Source organism: Oreochromis aureus, linkage group 16 (genome assembly GCF_013358895.1).
Source record: "Oreochromis aureus strain Israel breed Guangdong linkage group 16, ZZ_aureus, whole genome shotgun sequence".
Lineage (NCBI taxonomy): Eukaryota > Metazoa > Chordata > Actinopteri > Cichliformes > Cichlidae > Oreochromis > Oreochromis aureus.
In genome coordinates, this window is record NC_052957.1 from 34,066,467 (window position 1) to 34,084,633 (window position 18,167).

Below are 18,167 nucleotides of genomic sequence, written 5' to 3' on the forward strand. Positions count from 1 at the left end.
TAAAATTCAGTGGTGGTTTGAAGGGACACATCTGGAGCTGAATCATCTGTGTGGTTTTTAATTTTGAAAAAGTGACTGTGATTAAGCACATTTTATTTTTGTGAGCCATCACCATCTCAAAGTCAGTTTCATTTTTGTGTCTTCCCCTAATGAAGGGTCAGACTTTAGTGATGTTCTTTGTATGTTTCTTCAGACAAACCTGGTCCTGTCCAGCACCTCCGTGTGTCTGATGTCAGGAGTGACTCTGCCTACCTGTCCTGGAAAGATCCAGAGGATAATGGTGGTACTCGCATCACTAACTTTGTGGTAGAGAAGAAAGACACAGCTTCCACTCAGTGGGTCCCTGTCTGCTCTACATCAAAGAAGCGCAGCATGATGTTGAAGCACCTGATGGAGGGCACGTCCTACTCGTTTAGAGTTGCCGCTGAAAACCAGTTTGGCCGCAGCGAATATGTCGAGACACCAAAGGCCATCAAGGCAATGAACCCGCTCTGTGAGTAACAACACAGTGACTGTTTATCCTTCAAATTTATCTATATTATTTTGGTGTTGGAAAACAAAAAAAAGAAAATTCCAAAGATGCTTGCTTAATCATCCAAATTCTTACCTGGCGTAGGGTTTTCTGGGAATGCTTTCTCCAGATTATGAACAGAATCAACTTTCTGGGATACTGAAAATAAATTTCCTTAAGCACCAAAGAAAAATGTGTTGTACTAAGAGTGAGTAGTTGAAGCCTGTATCGCTCTCATTTTGCTTTCATCCCTCCAGTCCCTCCTGGTCCTCCCAAAGACCTGCATCATGTTGATGTGGACAAGACTGAGGTATGGTTAGCATGGAACTGGCCTGATCGCAATGGAGGAAGTGAAATCACAGGCTTTCTGGTAGAGTACCAGGAAGAGGGAGAGAAAGAGTGGTATGAATGGAAAACCGTCAGCATCCCTGAGAGTCATGTGACTGGTCTGGAGGAAGGAAAAACCTACCGCTTCAGAGTGAGGGCTGAGAATGCCATTGGCCTCAGCAGACCTGATACCACAGTGCCTATCCTCTGCCAGGAGAAACTAGGTAGGGCAGAAGACAGTATTTGCATGACCCCTATTGGATTTCACGTATATCTAATAGCATGAAATTATTGTTCCAGTTGTTTGTTTTCACCTGAAACTAGATATTTACTTTATAGAGTAGGAATTGTGGTGCAGATGTGTGTTCTGTGATAGTGTCTTGAGTGAGTACTTAGAATTAGAGGAGGCAGATGATCTTAATGAAAAAAAGAAACTGTTGATAAGGCTCTAACTGGTAAAGTCTGAGTAATAAGACTTTAATAATTTGTTTTTACATTTTATTTATACTTGTTTCCTTGTTTTATGTTAGTCTTTGTAATGTTGGTTTTTTGACCTCTTAAATAAAGATTGTTGTTGTTGTTGTTGTAATTTAAGTTTGTTTCATATTTGTTTCATATGAGTCTAGTAATGTGAGGTGACCTCTTTTTGCACAGTGCCCCCAATTGTTGAAGTTGATGTTAAACTCACTGAGGGCATCATTGTGAAGGCCGGGACTACCATCAGACTGCCAGCTATAATGAGAGGAATCCCTGTCCCAACTGCCAAGTGGTCCATCGAAGGAGAGGAGATCACCAGCCAGGGCAACATTAAGATTGACACTGATAATTTCTCCACTATTCTCAGCATTAATGAGTGCACCAGAAACCACACTGGAACCTACCTGCTCACTGTGTCCAACCCAGCAGGAACCAAGACGGTGGCCTTAAATGTCACTGTACTCGATGTTCCAGCTGCTCCGATTGGACCTGTCAACATACTGGAGGTCATGCCAGATTCCATGACAATTGAATGGCGTCCTCCTAAAGATGATGGTGGGACCCCTATAACCAATTACATTGTGGAGAAAAGAGAGTCCAACAAAGAAACATGGGGAGGTGTGAGTTCTGGTAGCCTTGCCACGAAGCTCCGGATCACTCGCCTTCAGAAAGGAGTAGAATATGTAGTTCGCATTCGTGCTGAGAACAAGATGGGCATTGGTGCCCCTCTGGAGAGCAAGCCCACTGTTGCTGAGCACTCCTTCATGCCCCCTAGTGCACCTGGTAAGCCACAATCCTATGATACCTCGGAGGATGCTGTTACACTTGGCTGGACTATGCCCCTAACTGATGGTGGCAGTCAGATCACTGGCTACATCATTGAGCGCAGACACAAGGGAGGAAAGTGGATCCGTGTCAACAAGACACCTTGCAAGGACCTGAGGTACCGAGTCCTGGGCCTCTACGAGGGCAGCGAGTATGAGTTCAGAGTATTTGCTGAAAATATTGCTGGATATAGTGGCCCCTCCCCCATCTCTGACCCCTGCAAGCCCTGCAGGCCCATCACTGTCCCGAGTCCCCCTGTCAATCCTAAAGTTAAAGATTACAGCAGGGCCACTGCTGACCTGGTGTGGACCAAACCTACCAAAGACGGAGGCAGCCCAATCCTTGGTTACACTGTGGAGATGAAGAAAGCTAGCGCTGAAGAATGGAAAAAAGTCAACCTGGATGACTTGATCAAGCAGTGTGCCTACAGGGTGAAGGCTCTGGAAGAGGGTGTGACCTATAGATTCAGAGTCTTTGCTACAAACATGATTGGAGACGGGGAGCCGAGAGAAATCCCAGAATCAGTCACTGCTCAGGATATTCTTATACCTCCAGAGATTGAGATGGAGGCCACTTGTCGAGATTGTGTTACTGTGCGTGTTGGACACAACATCAACATCATTGGTTACATCAAGGCTCGCCCTGATCCTGAAGTTTTTTGGTCAAAAGAAGAGACTATTCTAGAGAACAGCAAACGTGTTACCATCCTGCAGAATCTTCCTTTAGTCCACCTAAAGATCAAGGAAGCTACAAGGAATGACCATGGCAAATATATTCTGAAAGCTTCAAATGAAGGTGGTGAGGCTTCCCGCACAATCACCGTTAATGTGCTAGACCGACCCAGCCACTGCCAGAATCTGAATGTAACCTATGTCACCAAGGACTCATGCATGATCAACTGGGAGAGCCCTAAGGACAATGGTGGATCCGAGATCACCAACTACATTGTGGAGTGCAGAGAGCCTAGTATTAGCATGTGGTCTATGATCTCTTCCCACTGCACTAATCGTAAGATCAAGGCAAAGCTGATGGAAGGCCATGAGTACCTGTTCCGTGTCTGTGCTGAGAACAAAATAGGACCAGGACCCTCCGTGGAGACCAAAACTCCTACATTGGCCATTGACCCTATTGACAAGCCCGGTGAGCCTGAGAACTTCAGAGCAATTGACATTGGTAAGAACTATGTCAATTTGAGGTGGCGGAAGCCTGACTATGATGGTGGAAGCCCCCATCTGTCCTACAACCTGGAGTGTAAAACTAAAGATGCGGAGCAGTGGGAAAAACTCAACACCACTACTCTCACAGACACCTTCTTTTTGGCTGATAAGTGTGTGGAAAATCAGACGTACACCTTCAGGTAGGTTACTTCATTTCTAATTTGCAATTACTGATTGTTTAGTTGGGTGTTTATGTGATCAGAAATTGTGTTCTGTAAGGGTTATCCAGCTATCTACCTTTATTTACCTTTATTTTTACAATTTGTTATCCAGAGTGCAGACTGTCAGTGAAGGAGGTGAGAGTGCCTGGGTAAAACTTGCAGATATTCTGGTGAGGGAGGAGATCCAGAAGCCTGTCATTGACCTGAAGTTGGCTGGAACACTGACAGTAAAAGCTGGAGAGTCAGTCAGGATGGAGGCTGCTCTGAGAGGAAAGCCCCAGCCTGAGGTTAAATGGATGAAAGATAAGGCTACTGGAGACAATCCCAGAATAAGCTATGAAACTGGCCCAGACTACTCAAAATTTCTGATGACTAAGTCCAAGCGTAGTGACACAGGAAAATACATTATCACTGCCACCAACTCGGCCGGGACTTTCACAGCATATGCCAATGTTAATGTCCTGGACATTCCCGGCCCAGTGAGAGACCTGAGGGTTACTGGCATCGGAGCTGACAAGTGCAGAGTGGTTTGGGATGCTCCAGAGGATGATGGAGGTTGTGAGGTGGACAGCTACATTCTAGAGAAATGTGAAACCAGGAGGATGGTTTGGTCCACATATTCAGCCTCTGTGGTCACACCATACTGCAATGTCAGTCGTTTGGTGGAGGGCAATGAATACATATTCAGAGTGAGGGCAGAAAACAAGATGGGAACTGGCCCTGCCATGGAGAGTAAGCCTGTAACTGTCAAGACTCAGTTCAACAAACCTGGACCCCCTGAAGCCCCTGAAGTCACCAAGGTAAAATTTTGTATACTCTCTACTCGATTTTATTTTAAATTGTGTCTCATGGAAAACATTTCAACATCTTCAAGTTTTATAACATAGTAATTAACATAGCTATAATAATTGTTTTGTGATCCGAACCGGCAACCTTGCCGGTTCGATCCCCCTGCTCTCTCTGTCCTGGTCGTTGTGTCCTTGGGCAAGACACTTTACCCTACCGCCTACTGGTGTTGGCCAGAGGGGCCGATGGCGCGATATGGCAGCCTCGCTTCTGTCAGTCTGCCCCAGGGCAGCTGTGGCTACAACTGTAGCTTGCCTCCAACAGTGTGTATATAAATGCAATCCATTATTATTATTATTATCCAGGTGAGTAAAGATGAGATGACTGTGGTCTGGGCTCCTCCTGAGAATGATGGCGGAAAGTCAATCACTGGCTACATCCTTGAAAGGAAAGAGAAGAGGGCAGTGCGCTGGGTGCCCTGCACTAAGAGCCCAATCTCTGAGAGACGCATGAAAGTAACCAACTTGATTCCAAACCATGAGTACCAGTTCAGAGTGAGAGCTGAGAATGATGTCGGTCTGGGAGATCCCAGTAAACCTTGCAGACCAGTTGCAGCCAAAGATCCTATTGGTGAGTTTGCTGTCACAACTTTACTATTAAGAAGTTCAAGTGGGGGGGTTGTTTTGTTTTTCTGTGGTAGAGCCGAAGAACATGTAAAATGCCAGACAATGGGGTTTAAGATTTGACAAGCTTCGTCTTTTAGTCTTTTATTTCAGCATTCATAATGAGTTTTGTTTCACTGTCTCCACCTACAGAGCCACCTGGTCCCCCTGCAGCCCTGAAGGTGGCCGACAGCACAAAAACCTCTATCACTCTGTCCTGGTCTAAACCTGTCTATGACGGTGGCGCCCCCATTATTGGCTATAGCTTGGACCTGAGGCTGAAAAGTGAGGCGGACCCTGAGAATCCCACAGTGGGCTGGAAGAGAATTGATACTCATGGACCACTGGTGCTCACAGAATTTACTATTGGCCAGCTTGATGAAAAGCAGGAGTATGAGTTCAAGGTGTCAGCCCAAAACCAGGTGGGCTGGGGACGCCATGCTTATTTGAAGGAGGCAGTGTCTCCCAAGGAGATCCTGGGTAAGAAGTCATCAGATTCTGTGCCTCAATAAATGTTTTATATTACAGTACAGTAGTCTTGTAAATTTTCCAAAGTTGATGACACTAAACATTCATTTGTTTTTCATGTGAAACAGAGGCTCCAGAAATTGAGCTGGATGCCAGTCTGAGGAAAGGCCTTTCTGTGAGGGCTGGTTGTCCTATAAGGCTTTTCGCCGTGATCAGAGGAAGGCCTGCCCCCAAGGTTACGTGGAAGCGGTTGGGTGTGGACAATGTAGTCCGCCGAGGTCACGTGGACCAGGTTGACACCATGTCCTTCCTTGTTATCCCTGAGAGCACCAGAGAGGATTCTGGAAAATATTCACTCACTCTGTCCAACTCAGCTGGAGAGAAAGCAATATTTGTCCGTGTCAAAGTCCTTGGTGAGAAACAAAAAATGAATGTCAAATGGTGTATTTTCTTTTAATAACTTTTAAAACCGTTTAAAAAGACTGGACACTAATGAGGAAACTGTCATGTCTTTGATTTAAAAATTTTGTCCACAGACACACCTGGGCCGGTTGGCAGCCTGGATGCCACTGACATCACCAAAACAACAGCTCAACTCTCCTGGTTGCCACCAGAGAATGACGGAGGCAGCCCCATCCTCAATTACGTTGTGGAGAAACGAGAGGTTGATAGGAAGACCTGGACCAAGTGCATAGAGGACCTGAAGAAGACTAGCTTCAAGGTCACCAACCTCACACCTGGCATTGAGTATTACTTCAGAGTCATGGCCTGCAACAAGTATGGCATTGGAGTTCCTCAGGACTCACCCAGGTCCTACTTGGCTGTTGACCCAATCAGTAAGTTCTGTGTTCTTCTGCCTCTGAATTTAGTCTGTTTTGTTAATTGTTCCTAATCCCTGCTTTGTTTTGGATTCAGGTGAGCCAGACCCTCCAAAGAAGATGGACGTGTTAGAGATCACCAAGAACAGTGCTACACTGGGCTGGCTAAAACCACTCAGGGATGGAGGTGCCAAAATCAATGGTTATGTGGTGGATTACCAGGAGGAGGGTGCACCTGAGGACAAATGGACACCATATTCTGTGGTCAAAGACCTGACTATCGTGGTAGTTGGTCTGAAAGAAGGAAAGAAGTATAAGTTCAGAGTGGCTGCTAGGAACTCAGTGGGAGTCAGTTTGGCTCGAGAGGCTGAGGGAATGTTTGAAGTTAAGGAGCAGCTCAGTGAGTAGACAAGTTTAAACATTTCCTCATACTAGTATGGATAATAGTAACTGAGACACTGTCATTTATGTAGGTCAATCAAAAAGTTTAAATCATGTGAAATACAGAAGTAACTATTGATATTTTGTCTTCCTCTCAGTGGCTCCAAAGATAATCATGCCTGACATTGTGACAGTCAGAGCTGGATCCAAGATGACGATTGAGGCTATTGTGGCAGGTAAACCTGCTCCCGTCTGCAAGTGGAAGCAGGGCAATGAGGATGTGCTGACCTCTGATCGCCTGTCCATTGTAAAGACGCTGACAACTACCACACTTATTATAAAGAATGTAACAAGAAAGGATAGTGGTTACTACAGCCTGTCAGCTGAGAACAGTACTGCCAAGATTAATCAGATCCTCAAAGTCATCGTCATGGGTAAGTTAGAACGGAAACTTTTTACACCGCTGGTTCTTGTAAACACATCAACAGTACTTTGCTTTGCCTTCCATTATCAACGTGTGTGCTGTCTGTGTCTCAGACATCCCTGGACCCCCTGAAGCTCCTTTGGAGATCACTGAACTGGACATAGATGCGTGCACACTGCTCTGGAACTCGCCACAGGAGGATGGTGGTAGCAACATCACCAACTACATTGTAGAGAAGTGTGATGTTAGCCAGGGTGATTGGGTCACCATTTCTACATCTTGCACAAAGACGAGCTTCAGAATGACCAAACTGACACCTGGCAAAGAGTACAGCTTCCGTGTTCGTGCTGAAAACAGGTTTGGCGTCTCTGAGCCTACCTACTCTGAGAGGATGATTGCCAGATATCCATTTGGTGAGCATTTGCATTCTAATATGTATCATAGCTTCCCAGCATTACAAGAATAACATTATGTGTTAATGGGTTTTTTCCCCAAAGATCCTCCGAGTGAACCCAGAAACCTGCAGATAAACAAGGTCAACAAGGATTTCGTCATCCTATCATGGGAGCGTCCCAGCACTGATGGTGGGAGCCCCATCACTGGATATTGCATTGAAAAGAAGGAGAGGAATAGCCTTCTGTGGGTAAAGGCTAATGAGACTCTGGTCAAAGCCACTCAGTACACCTGCACAGGCCTGATTGAAGGCCTGGAGTACAGCTTCAGGGTGTCAGCACAAAACCAGGCTGGACAGGGCAAACCTTGTAAACAGACAGACTTCATCACTGCCAGGACTGCTGTCGGTATGAACACTTCTTATAACTAGAAAAACATCATAATTTTTCTCACCATTTCACCATATTGTTGATAAATTTCAGTTAAAACCAATAATACAAAAATGACAATTTTAAATTCAAAGAGCTCTTCACAACACAGCTGCATTTTTATGTCATTCATGTTTTTATTAACTGGAAAAAACATCGTATACATCATTTTATGTATGCCCTCTGCTGTTTTAACATTCCCTGATCAGTTTGTTGAAGCTAGCAAACATTTGATTTTTTTTTTAATTCTTTTTAACCGTGGAATAAAAATGTATCTCACCTGTTAGATAACGTGCTCCATGTACCAAGGCTAAATATTTAATAGTGGTTCAGTTCAGCCCCAGGTCCTTTAATACATGTCAAACAAAAAGATAAGGGGAATTTATTTTTAAATACCCACGTCCACATCTGAAATACAGAAGCCCATTTTAGCTCTCACATTAAAGTGGTGAATTCTATTTTTCTGTCTATCAGTTGATCAATCAGTTACACTTTTTTTTAAAATTATCAATCAATCAATATCAACTCAACAGTATTATAGTAAAGTATATAACAGTAAAGCTAGGGAACCTCTGCTTTAAATAAACATGCTGTAGTTGATTCAATACCCACAAAAACTGAGGAGAAAACAATTAAATGATTACAGATGCTGCAATTCAATGATAAAATCAATAGTTTAATTATTCCATGTCAAAACCATCTACACAATCCTGCCCACCCACAATCTTCTTTGACTCATATCAGAATGATTCAAAGTCTACTTTTTCTGGTTAATATATTTTCTTTTTAATTTCAGGATATATTGCTGAGATCAGAAATGTGGTTTTTAGGCCAATGGCACTAACAACTCTTTGCACTCTTTTGCATTCAAGTTCATTCTTTGTTATTTAAACAGTGTAGTCTACAACTGTTCATTTGTGTTTGTTTTTTTCTATCTAGACCCACCAGGAAAACCCGAGCCCATGGATGTGACCAAGAACACTGTATCATTAGTGTGGGGCCGTCCAAAGCATGACGGTGGCAGCAAGTTGATTGGCTACTACGTGGAATACACAAAGCTTCCAGAAGAGAAGTGGACTCGCTGCAATGCCAACTGCATGAACATCCAGACAGAGAACTATGTGGTGACTAACCTAGAGGAGGGTCAACAATACCAGTTTAGAGTCATCGCCAAGACCGCAATTAACATCAGCCTTCCATCCGAGCTATCTGACCCTATTCCTGTCATCGCAGAGAATGGTACAACTCTGCACAGTAACAAAAGTGATACACAAATACAGTTATATACAAATAATCATGAGGGGTTTTTTTCCCTTCTATGCAGTTGCTCCTCGTGTGGAAGTGGGTGTTAACATGAAAAACCTGATTGTGGTGAAAGCTGGAGAAAATGTCTTCCTGGATGCTGAGGTCTTTGGCAAACCACTTCCCAAAGTGAGCTGGAAGAAGGATGGAGTACCTCTGGTCCTTGCTGAGGGAATGAAGATGTCACAAAAGAAACATGTTCATCTGCTGGAGCTATACTCTGTCACCAGGAAAGAGACTGGGGACTACACTATCACAGCTGAAAATGTCAATGGCACCAAGTACGCCACCATAAAGGTCAAAGTACTCGGTAAGCTAAAGTTATGTTAGTTCATTTTATTGTAGTGCTTTAGCTAGCGTTTCATGTTTTGAGAGAAAAAGCTTATCCTTGTGTTTTTTCTACCACAGACAAACCAGGCCCTCCAGCCTCAGTGAAAATTACTAAGGTGTTTGCTGACCGTGTTAAGCTGCGATGGGAGCCACCACTTGCAGATGGCGGTTCTGAAATCACTAACTACATCATTGAGAAGCGTGAGACTAGCAGGGCCAACTGGGCACTGGTCACCTCAAACATCCATGGACACATCACTGACTGTTCAGTGGAGAAGCTTATTGAAGGACATGAATATCAGTTCCGAGTCAGTGCTGAGAACCAGTATGGTGTGGGAGATCCCATTATGACTGACGGTGTCACGGTCAAGAATCCTTATGGTAAGAAAACTCACTATATTCTACGTGAGGAGAATAAAATGAAAAAATGAAAGCATGCATGTTTTACTGACTGCATAAACCTTTCTCCCACATCTCTATGATACATTTTGAAAGTCTCATATTAGCTTGACCATGCTTAAATCATTAAAATTACTGTGATTTGATATATATCTTGACATTTTTTACTTAAATTCAATTTTTCAAATTGTGAATTGTGTGACATGGCTAATGTGTAAGTTTTTTATTCCTCTATAACACCATGTTGATCAAAGTTGGTGTAGCCCATCTTGCTTATTGATGACCAAAAATAAAGACAGACGCTAATGGAAGAGAATTTAAACATTATCTCTTATGTCAGATGTTCCTGGTCCATGTGAGCCACCTGTCATCACCAACATCACAAAGAACTCCATGACAGTCAGCTGGAAGGCTCCAGCCAATGATGGCAAGTCTCCCATCCTTGGCTACATGTTGGAGAAACGTGAGGCCACTGAGCTGAGCTGGGCTAAGGTTAACCGCCGACCAGTCATTGATAGGACCATTAAGGCCACTCAACTGACTGAGGGCTCTGAATATGAGTTCAGAGTAATTGCTATAAACAAGGCTGGTCTTGGGAAACCCAGCGACGCTTCAAATGGTGCCCTGGCTGTTGACCCTGTCTGTGAGTATCTGCTTTAAAACACACTTTCTAAATGAAAGTAAAATGCTTCAGACAACTAATTATTCATAAATAATTCTTTAGATCCTCCCGGGCCACCTGCCTTCCCCAAGGTGGTGGACTCTACCAAGACGTCAATTAGCCTTAGCTGGACCAAACCAGCATATGATGGTGGCTGTGAGATCATTGGATACTTGGTTGAATGCAAGCGAGTTGATGCAGAGAGCTGGACAAGATGCAATGTGCCAAAGAAACTCCAGGCCACAAAATTCTTGCTGACAGGCCTGATGGACAACACTGAGTACCAGTTCAGAGTCACGGCTGTTAACAAGATTGGCTACAGTGAGCCCAGCGAGGTGCCTGGAAACTACATGCCTAAGGATATCCTAAGTATGTTCCCAGCTGTTTCTGATTCAACACTATTTAGATAAATAATTTCCAAAAGGAAAATTGTTTAGTTTACTGGTTTAATTTACTGGTTTTCTGTGGGGTGTTTCCACCGGAGATCAGCAGCTTATGTCTAAATCATTGTTATGAATATGTGTGGCTATTGCTGAATCTCTAAAAGAAAAAAGAATTAAATCAAGAGGCAATATAAAAATCAATCAAGTTAGCTTGGCTTTGAAGGAGAGACTGTGTCAACAAATACAGTAGTATACCTTATCTCTCATTACTATATCACAGTGTATCACTGTTAAAGAGGAACTCCATTTCATTAAATAACTTTAATGCATATGGCATTATGGAGATCAGATTGTATGACTACTAACTGGCTCAGTGGTAATAGAAGAAAGTGAAATAACCATTTAACTAATCCAACATAGAATTTCTCATATCATTTTCATAAAGTCTAACTATTAGAAAAATTTGACCAACCAGCAATTTTCTAGCGTAACTGAAATTGCTGGTCTGGCCTTTGTGGTTATCTTCTTAATTTATATATTATATTACTTGTTTCCACTAGCGAATTAACTTTATTAATAAAGCATATTGTCAATAATTAATATCGTTCTTGGTGAACTTGATAAACTAAGACTTTCTTGGTATTAGCCAAAATTAACACTTAATATTTTCAGGAGGACAAGTTAGCACTGTGAAAAGAGAATACTGCCTAATGGGCAAGACAGATTAACAGAAGAAATAATGGCAACTAACAGATGACATAACAGTTAAGTTAGTCATTGTAATTAATGACCAGTGATGGGAATAACGGTGTTACAAGTAACAGCGTTACTAACGGCGTTACTTCTTTCAGTAACGAGTCATCTAACTAATTGCTATTCCTATCGTTACAACGACGGTTGAAGCAGTTTACGCTCTACAAGTATGATATACCAATGAGCTATAAAACAATTGTGTGCTGAGGAAGAATAAAGCAACGATAAAACCAGATGTCATGAAAGATGACAAAGCAACAAGATATATATCAATTTATAAATTGTGTTGATAGGCCTCAATTCATGATAAAACAGATATGTTTTCCTTCAATAGTTTCATGTTTACTGTCAGCACAGCGCTATCATTAATAACATGAAAATGCGGCGAGTTGTTGCGTTACTATTTTCAACAAACAGACGGTTGAAGCTGTGTTCAGTTTACCGCATCTTATATCAGCTGCACGGAAGTAGCTGTAAGTAATCTGGACGCTACAACTTTAAGCAGCTGCGCGCTCCCGCGGACGGCAATCACTTTTTGGCACAACACCTGGAGCTCAGGGGGCAAAACAATCACATGAGTGCTGCTGTTTGACTGAGGAAGAATAAAGTAGTCGTGATAAGCCAATCACATGACCACTTCAAGATGACAAAGCAACAAGGTGATATATATCAGTTTATAAATTGTGTTGATAGGCCACGTAAAACCAGAGTCATGATAAACAAGATATACGCGGCGTTTTGTTCCTCAATAGTTTCATGTTTACTGTCTAAGCACAGCGCAGCGAGACCTCTGCTTATGACCAAACAAAAAAACAAACAAACAAAAAAAAACAACTGCCCGTTCCTGTTGGTGGAAAAATGCACCATGTCAACCAATCAAAAAAATGATATGGCAACATGACATTTGGTTGTTTAGGAAGAGGGGGAAGTTTTAGGAGTGATGGCGAGAGAGAGAGAGAGAGTGAGTTTTGAGATGTGAGATTTGTGACGTTTTGCGTGGTGTTTGGAGTGTGTAGTTAATGTGCTGTCTTGTGTAGTTAGTGTGTAGTGTTGTGGATAGTTTTGTGTTGTGTGTCAGAACAATGAGGCGACTGCTGTCTCCAGGTAGAAACAGCAGTGATACACCTGCTGCTGTCAGACCTGCAGGTATCAGGCTGTGATGTTCTCCTTTATAGTGGACAGAAATGATTTTTTTGGAGTGGCACAAATAATTTGTGTGGCATCTTATTGAAGAACAGCTGATTGTTCTGTAAATAGTTTAAAATGGTTATTTAAAAAAGGGTCAAAGGTAAATGGATGCAAATAACTTTGTTGTTTGCAAAACTTGTGCATAGGATTTTAAAATTGACAATTAATATTTGCATTTAAAATCATGAAATATGATTCAATAAACATGTTTGGGGTTGTTACAGTAAAAAATATAACTTTTTCTACTCGGATTTTATGTTTTTTGTCTGATTTTAGATCAATTGTGTTAACACAGTATGTCAAAATGAAAACATAACTGTAAATTCAGACACGTGAGGTTGTGCTGAAAAGGATGATACCAAACAAGACAAAGTAAATAGTTTTTAAAGGTGAAATGTGGAGAGAAAATCAAAAGTAGTTAAAATGGCCAATTATACCCTGGATGTTTTTTTAAAGTAACGCAATAGTTACTTTTCAATTACTTTTAAAATCTTGTAACTCTGTTACTAACTCGTTTACTTTTTTGAAGAAGTAACTAGTAACTATAATTAATTACTTTTTCAAAGTAACTTCTCCAACACTGTTAATGACCCACCCTTTGTTTCCTCCAGTTGCTCCTGAAGCTGAGCTTGACGCTGACCTGAGAAAAGCTTTGGTTCTGCGAGCTGGAGTAACCATGAGGCTCTATGTACCACTGAGAGGACGCCCAGCACCGAAGGTGACATGGACTAAAGTTGATGCTAATTTGAAGGAAAGGCAAGGACTACTGATCAAGACATCGGACTGGGACACCCTACTGATGATTGAGGATGTTAACAGATATGATTCTGGCAAATATGTTCTGTCACTGGAGAACAGCAGTGGCTCTAAGAGCTACACCATCGTAGTAAAGGTCCTTGGTAAGAATTTCTGTCATATAAAATGTTGAGTGCACACACCCCAGTGAGTTGGACTGTCACATGCAATGTAGACATGTAAATGAAACCAAGTTAGTGAAAAACCTTTTCACTGATTGATAGTTCAAATCTATCAAGAGATTTTTCTTAGCTTGCATCAAGCTGAAATAAAATTCTTGAAATGGTGGTTTTAAAAATTAAACATTAAATGTACTAAATGGAGTCGAACCTAGTTTTCACCTTAAAATGTGTAAAAAAGTAGAACATATACATGATTATATAAAAAATATCAGAAATATCAGCATGAAGAAAGAAAGTGGTTTTTTTTAATAAATATAGAGTGCACACATAGGCTTAATGTGTGTTTTCACTCCAGACATGCATTTGTACTCGTGCCTGTATAACTTTCTGAAAGCTATAAGGCAAAGAAATTGCTTCTCTTGCCCACTTAGATTCTCCAGGCCCACCCTTAAACCTGACTGTGAAGGAAACCTCCAGAACCCATGCCTGCATCACCTGGGATGCCCCACTGATTGATGGTGGTAGTCCAGTTAAGAACTACATCGTAGAGAAACGTTTGGCTGAGAGGAAAGCCTGGACCTGTGTGTCAGCAGATTGTCCTAAGATTTCCTTCAGGATCACCAACCTGGAGGCAGGACAGGCCTACTGCTTCAGAGTTCTAGCTGAAAATGCATACGGCATTGGAGAAGGCTGTGAGACCCCAGGCAGCATCAGGGCCTCTGGTAGTTACAAGATATTTGATACTTAAATTTAAATATACTTTGAGCTCATGAATGCCACTGCATTCATGAGCTCAAAGAAAGACACTATATATGTAGCTAAAAATCAATTTTAAAAAAACACAAATGTTCAATCTTCGTCCATTTGTCCTTCCTCTGCAGAGCAACCTGGTCCAGTGACAGACTTCAAAGCTCAGAAGACTACAAAGAACTCTATCACCCTGTCCTGGAAGAAGCCAATCAATGATGGTGGAAGTTATATTACTGCATACATCCTGGAGCAGGGTGAAGGTGAGGAGAAGTGGAAGCAGATCGTGAAAGGCAAGAATACCTCACACACTATTGGAGAACTGACAGAAGGCAAGGAGTATTCTTTCAGGGTCAAGGCACTCAACGAGTCTGGAGAGGGACCACCCACTGAGCTCACTGCTGTTGCAAAGGACCAATTTGGTAAAAATGCCATCATGCTATTCTTAGTTATACTAAAATTATAATGTTTAACTTTTTAATGATGATTATCCTTTTGAACTTCAGTGCTACCCGACTGCAACTTAAGCAATCTGCACGATGGCTGCTGTGTGGTTAAGGAGGGCAGCACAACACGCATTAACATCCCCATCACTGGAGTTCCAAACCCCACTGCTACCTGGAAGAAGGGCGATATGGGACTGGGTGATACTGGCCGGATGTGTGTTGAAGCATCTCAGGGCATCACCACCTTACTGATTCGAGACTGCCAGAGAGGAGATGCTGACACCTACACTATAAACGTCAGGAACAGTGCTGGCTCAAAGGACTGCAAGTTCCAGCTGAAGGTGGTTGGCAAACCCGGTATCTGCACTGGACCCATTACATTTGATGAGATAACTGCCGATGCCATCACACTAGAGTGGGGACCACCCAAAGATGATGGTGGTGCAGAGGTGTCTAATTACATTGTGGAGAAGAGGAGAACAACAGATAACAAGTGGGCTACAGTGGCTTCTGCCATCCAGAAGACCACCATGAGAGTGATCAGACTCCACGAAGGGATAGAATACATCTTTAGAGTGTTCGCTGAGAACAAGTATGGGGTTGGAGAACATCTGAGGTCTGACCCAGTCGTTGCCCAGCATCCTTTCAGTAAGTATGGCCATTGACTACTACCACTGTTAATTTATAACTGATTATACTTCAGATCTTTTTGTCTTGTCAAGACATTGTCTCTAATTTTTTTTTAATAAAAAGGGGCGAAATCATCTCTAGTACTCTGTTTTAGCAACATTTAGTGCTCATTATAAGACCTGAAGTATTTGTTTTACAAATGTACTTTTAAAATACTAGAAAATTAAATGAAACTACAGCTTTGTTTAGGGCTTTTTTTAATCAGTCTTTCTCGTGCAATGACACCATCTGCATTATACTGAACTGAGGTGTTTCAATACATTTTATTACACATATTAATAATGTCTTCCTCTTGCTTTCTCTTCTTCCTCCAGATGTTCCCGGGGCACCTGCTCCACCAGAAATTGTGAGCATCAGGCATGAATCAGCCATCTTGACTTGGGTTGATCCAAAGGACACTGGTGGTGCCCCAGTTACTGGTAACAAACAGTGATCAATGTACATGCTAAGTATGAGCAAACAGCAAATAACAATCAGTCTGATGAAGTAATTTTGTGTTTTCTCAAGGATATCACATAGAGTATAAGGAAAAGAACAGTCTGATGTGGAAGCGGGCAAGTAAGACTCCTCTGAGAGTAAAAGAATGTAGAGTCACTGGACTGACAGAAGGATTAGAATATGAGTTCAGGGTAATGGCCATGAACATGGCTGGCCTGGGAAAGGCTAGCAAAGTAACTGAGGCCGTGGTTGCCCTGGATCCTATTGGTGAGTCCACTGTTATTGGAATCTTTTTTTTGCTCTAATCTTATTCAACTCTGTACTGTTTACAGTACTTGTTACCTGAGCTATGGCAACCATGTCTCTTTTTGAAATGCTTTACAACCGTCTTCTCTTTTGTGTCATGTCAGATCCTCCTGGCAAGCCTGAAGTAATCAGTATCACCAGGAGCACAGTCACTCTGATGTGGACAGCTCCCAAATATGACGGTGGCTACAAGCTTACTGGTTATATCATAGAGAAACTTGAGGCCAGTGGTAAGGCCTGGATGAAAGCAAATCATGTCAACATTCAGGGCTGTGCTTTTACCGTCACTGACCTGACTGAAGGATCCCAGTATGAATTTAGAGTCAGAGCCAGGAATGCTGCAGGTGCCATCAGTATTCCTTCAGAGCCTACTCCGCTTTTGACCTGCAAGGATGAATATGGTAAGCTAAGTGGTAAACAGTTGGACTAGTTTTGGAGTTGACTGTAGATTATTGATTTTTTCCCCCCCTTTAAGTATATATGTAGTTAGGACTTAAAAATAATTGTGAAAAGTTTGAAATTTTCAGTTGTTGAACGTTTAAAATTTCAACAACTGCCTACAATGCAAAATACAACTTTTTTTTGTCATCTCTACAGAGCCCCCAACCATCACTATTGACCCAGAAATGAAAGATGGTATAGCCATCAGAGCAGGAGACACAATTGTAATCTCAGCTTCTAAAATTGTGGGCAAACCTCCACCTACTGCAGCGTGGTCCAAGGGAGGACGTGAGTTGAAGACTTCTGACATTGTCACCATCACCAGTACCCCAACCTCCTCTACTCTGGCTATTAAGTACGCAAGTCGGAAGAACACAGGGGAGTACACTATCACTGCCAGCAACCCCTTTGGCATTAAGGAAGAACATGTTAAGGTGAAGGTCTTAGATGTTCCTGGACCTCCAGGCCCAATTGAAGCCAGTAACATTTCAGCCGAAAAGTGTACCCTGACCTGGCTTCCACCGGAGGAGGATGGAGGCTCTTCTATCAAATCCTACATCCTTGAGAAGAGAGAAACCAGCCGACTACAGTGGACCAAACTAGCTGAAAATGTCGTGGATTGCAGACACGTAGTCAGCAAACTGATTAAAGGCAACGAATACATTTTCAGAGTGTCTGCTGTGAACCAGTATGGCACAGGAGATTCAACCCAGTCTGGTCCAGTCAAAATGGTTGATAGTTTCTGTAAGTTTATATTTTTTATGTGGTTTATATCTGTGTATTAATAAACAATAAAAGCAATTTAGCTATAGGATCTTGCGGATCCTTTAAAAGAAAAATATAGCTAATAGGCATGTCCTTCCTGTTTCTGTTTCCCCAGCCCCACCAGGTCCGCCCTCAACCCCAGACATTGATAATGTTAGTAGGAATGCTGTCACCATTTCATGGAAGAGACCAGTACGAGATGGGGGAAGTGACATTAGAGGATACTGTGTTGAGAGGAAAGAGAGAAAAGGACTGAGATGGGTCAGAGCCTGTAAGCGGACTATCCCTGACCTGCGGTTTAAGGTGCAAGGCCTGAGTGAGGGAGTAGAGTACGAGTTTAGAGTCACTGCTGAGAACAAGGCTGGATTTGGGGAGCCAAGTGAACCATCGCGCCCTGTCATGACAAAAGATATTGTGTGTAAGTAAAACTCACAGCAATTTTCTCACGGCAATGTGAATTGTATTTTTAAATCAAGCTTTGTCAAATACATAATTACCTATATTAACTGTTTTACATATTTTG

General features: G+C 42.3%; 1 protein-coding gene across 1 annotated transcript in view; it reads left to right on the forward strand.

The window, feature by feature from the left end:
* Window positions 1-18,167, forward strand: part of ttn.2 (titin, tandem duplicate 2) — a 217,539-nt gene that overhangs the window by 153,563 nt on the left and 45,809 nt on the right. The window contains 26 exon segments of the mRNA XM_039599816.1: window positions 194-493; window positions 769-1,062; window positions 1,493-3,497; window positions 3,631-4,318; window positions 4,670-4,934; window positions 5,120-5,446; window positions 5,563-5,847; window positions 5,971-6,270; window positions 6,350-6,652; window positions 6,792-7,067; window positions 7,171-7,470; window positions 7,555-7,857; window positions 8,818-9,117; window positions 9,203-9,490; window positions 9,589-9,891; window positions 10,250-10,552; window positions 10,634-10,939; window positions 13,506-13,793; window positions 14,243-14,533; window positions 14,693-14,980; window positions 15,065-15,652; window positions 16,009-16,113; window positions 16,202-16,399; window positions 16,543-16,839; window positions 17,036-17,623; window positions 17,760-18,062. Of these exon segments, the coding sequence (XP_039455750.1) occupies window positions 194-493; window positions 769-1,062; window positions 1,493-3,497; window positions 3,631-4,318; window positions 4,670-4,934; window positions 5,120-5,446; window positions 5,563-5,847; window positions 5,971-6,270; window positions 6,350-6,652; window positions 6,792-7,067; window positions 7,171-7,470; window positions 7,555-7,857; window positions 8,818-9,117; window positions 9,203-9,490; window positions 9,589-9,891; window positions 10,250-10,552; window positions 10,634-10,939; window positions 13,506-13,793; window positions 14,243-14,533; window positions 14,693-14,980; window positions 15,065-15,652; window positions 16,009-16,113; window positions 16,202-16,399; window positions 16,543-16,839; window positions 17,036-17,623; window positions 17,760-18,062 (10,092 nt within the window).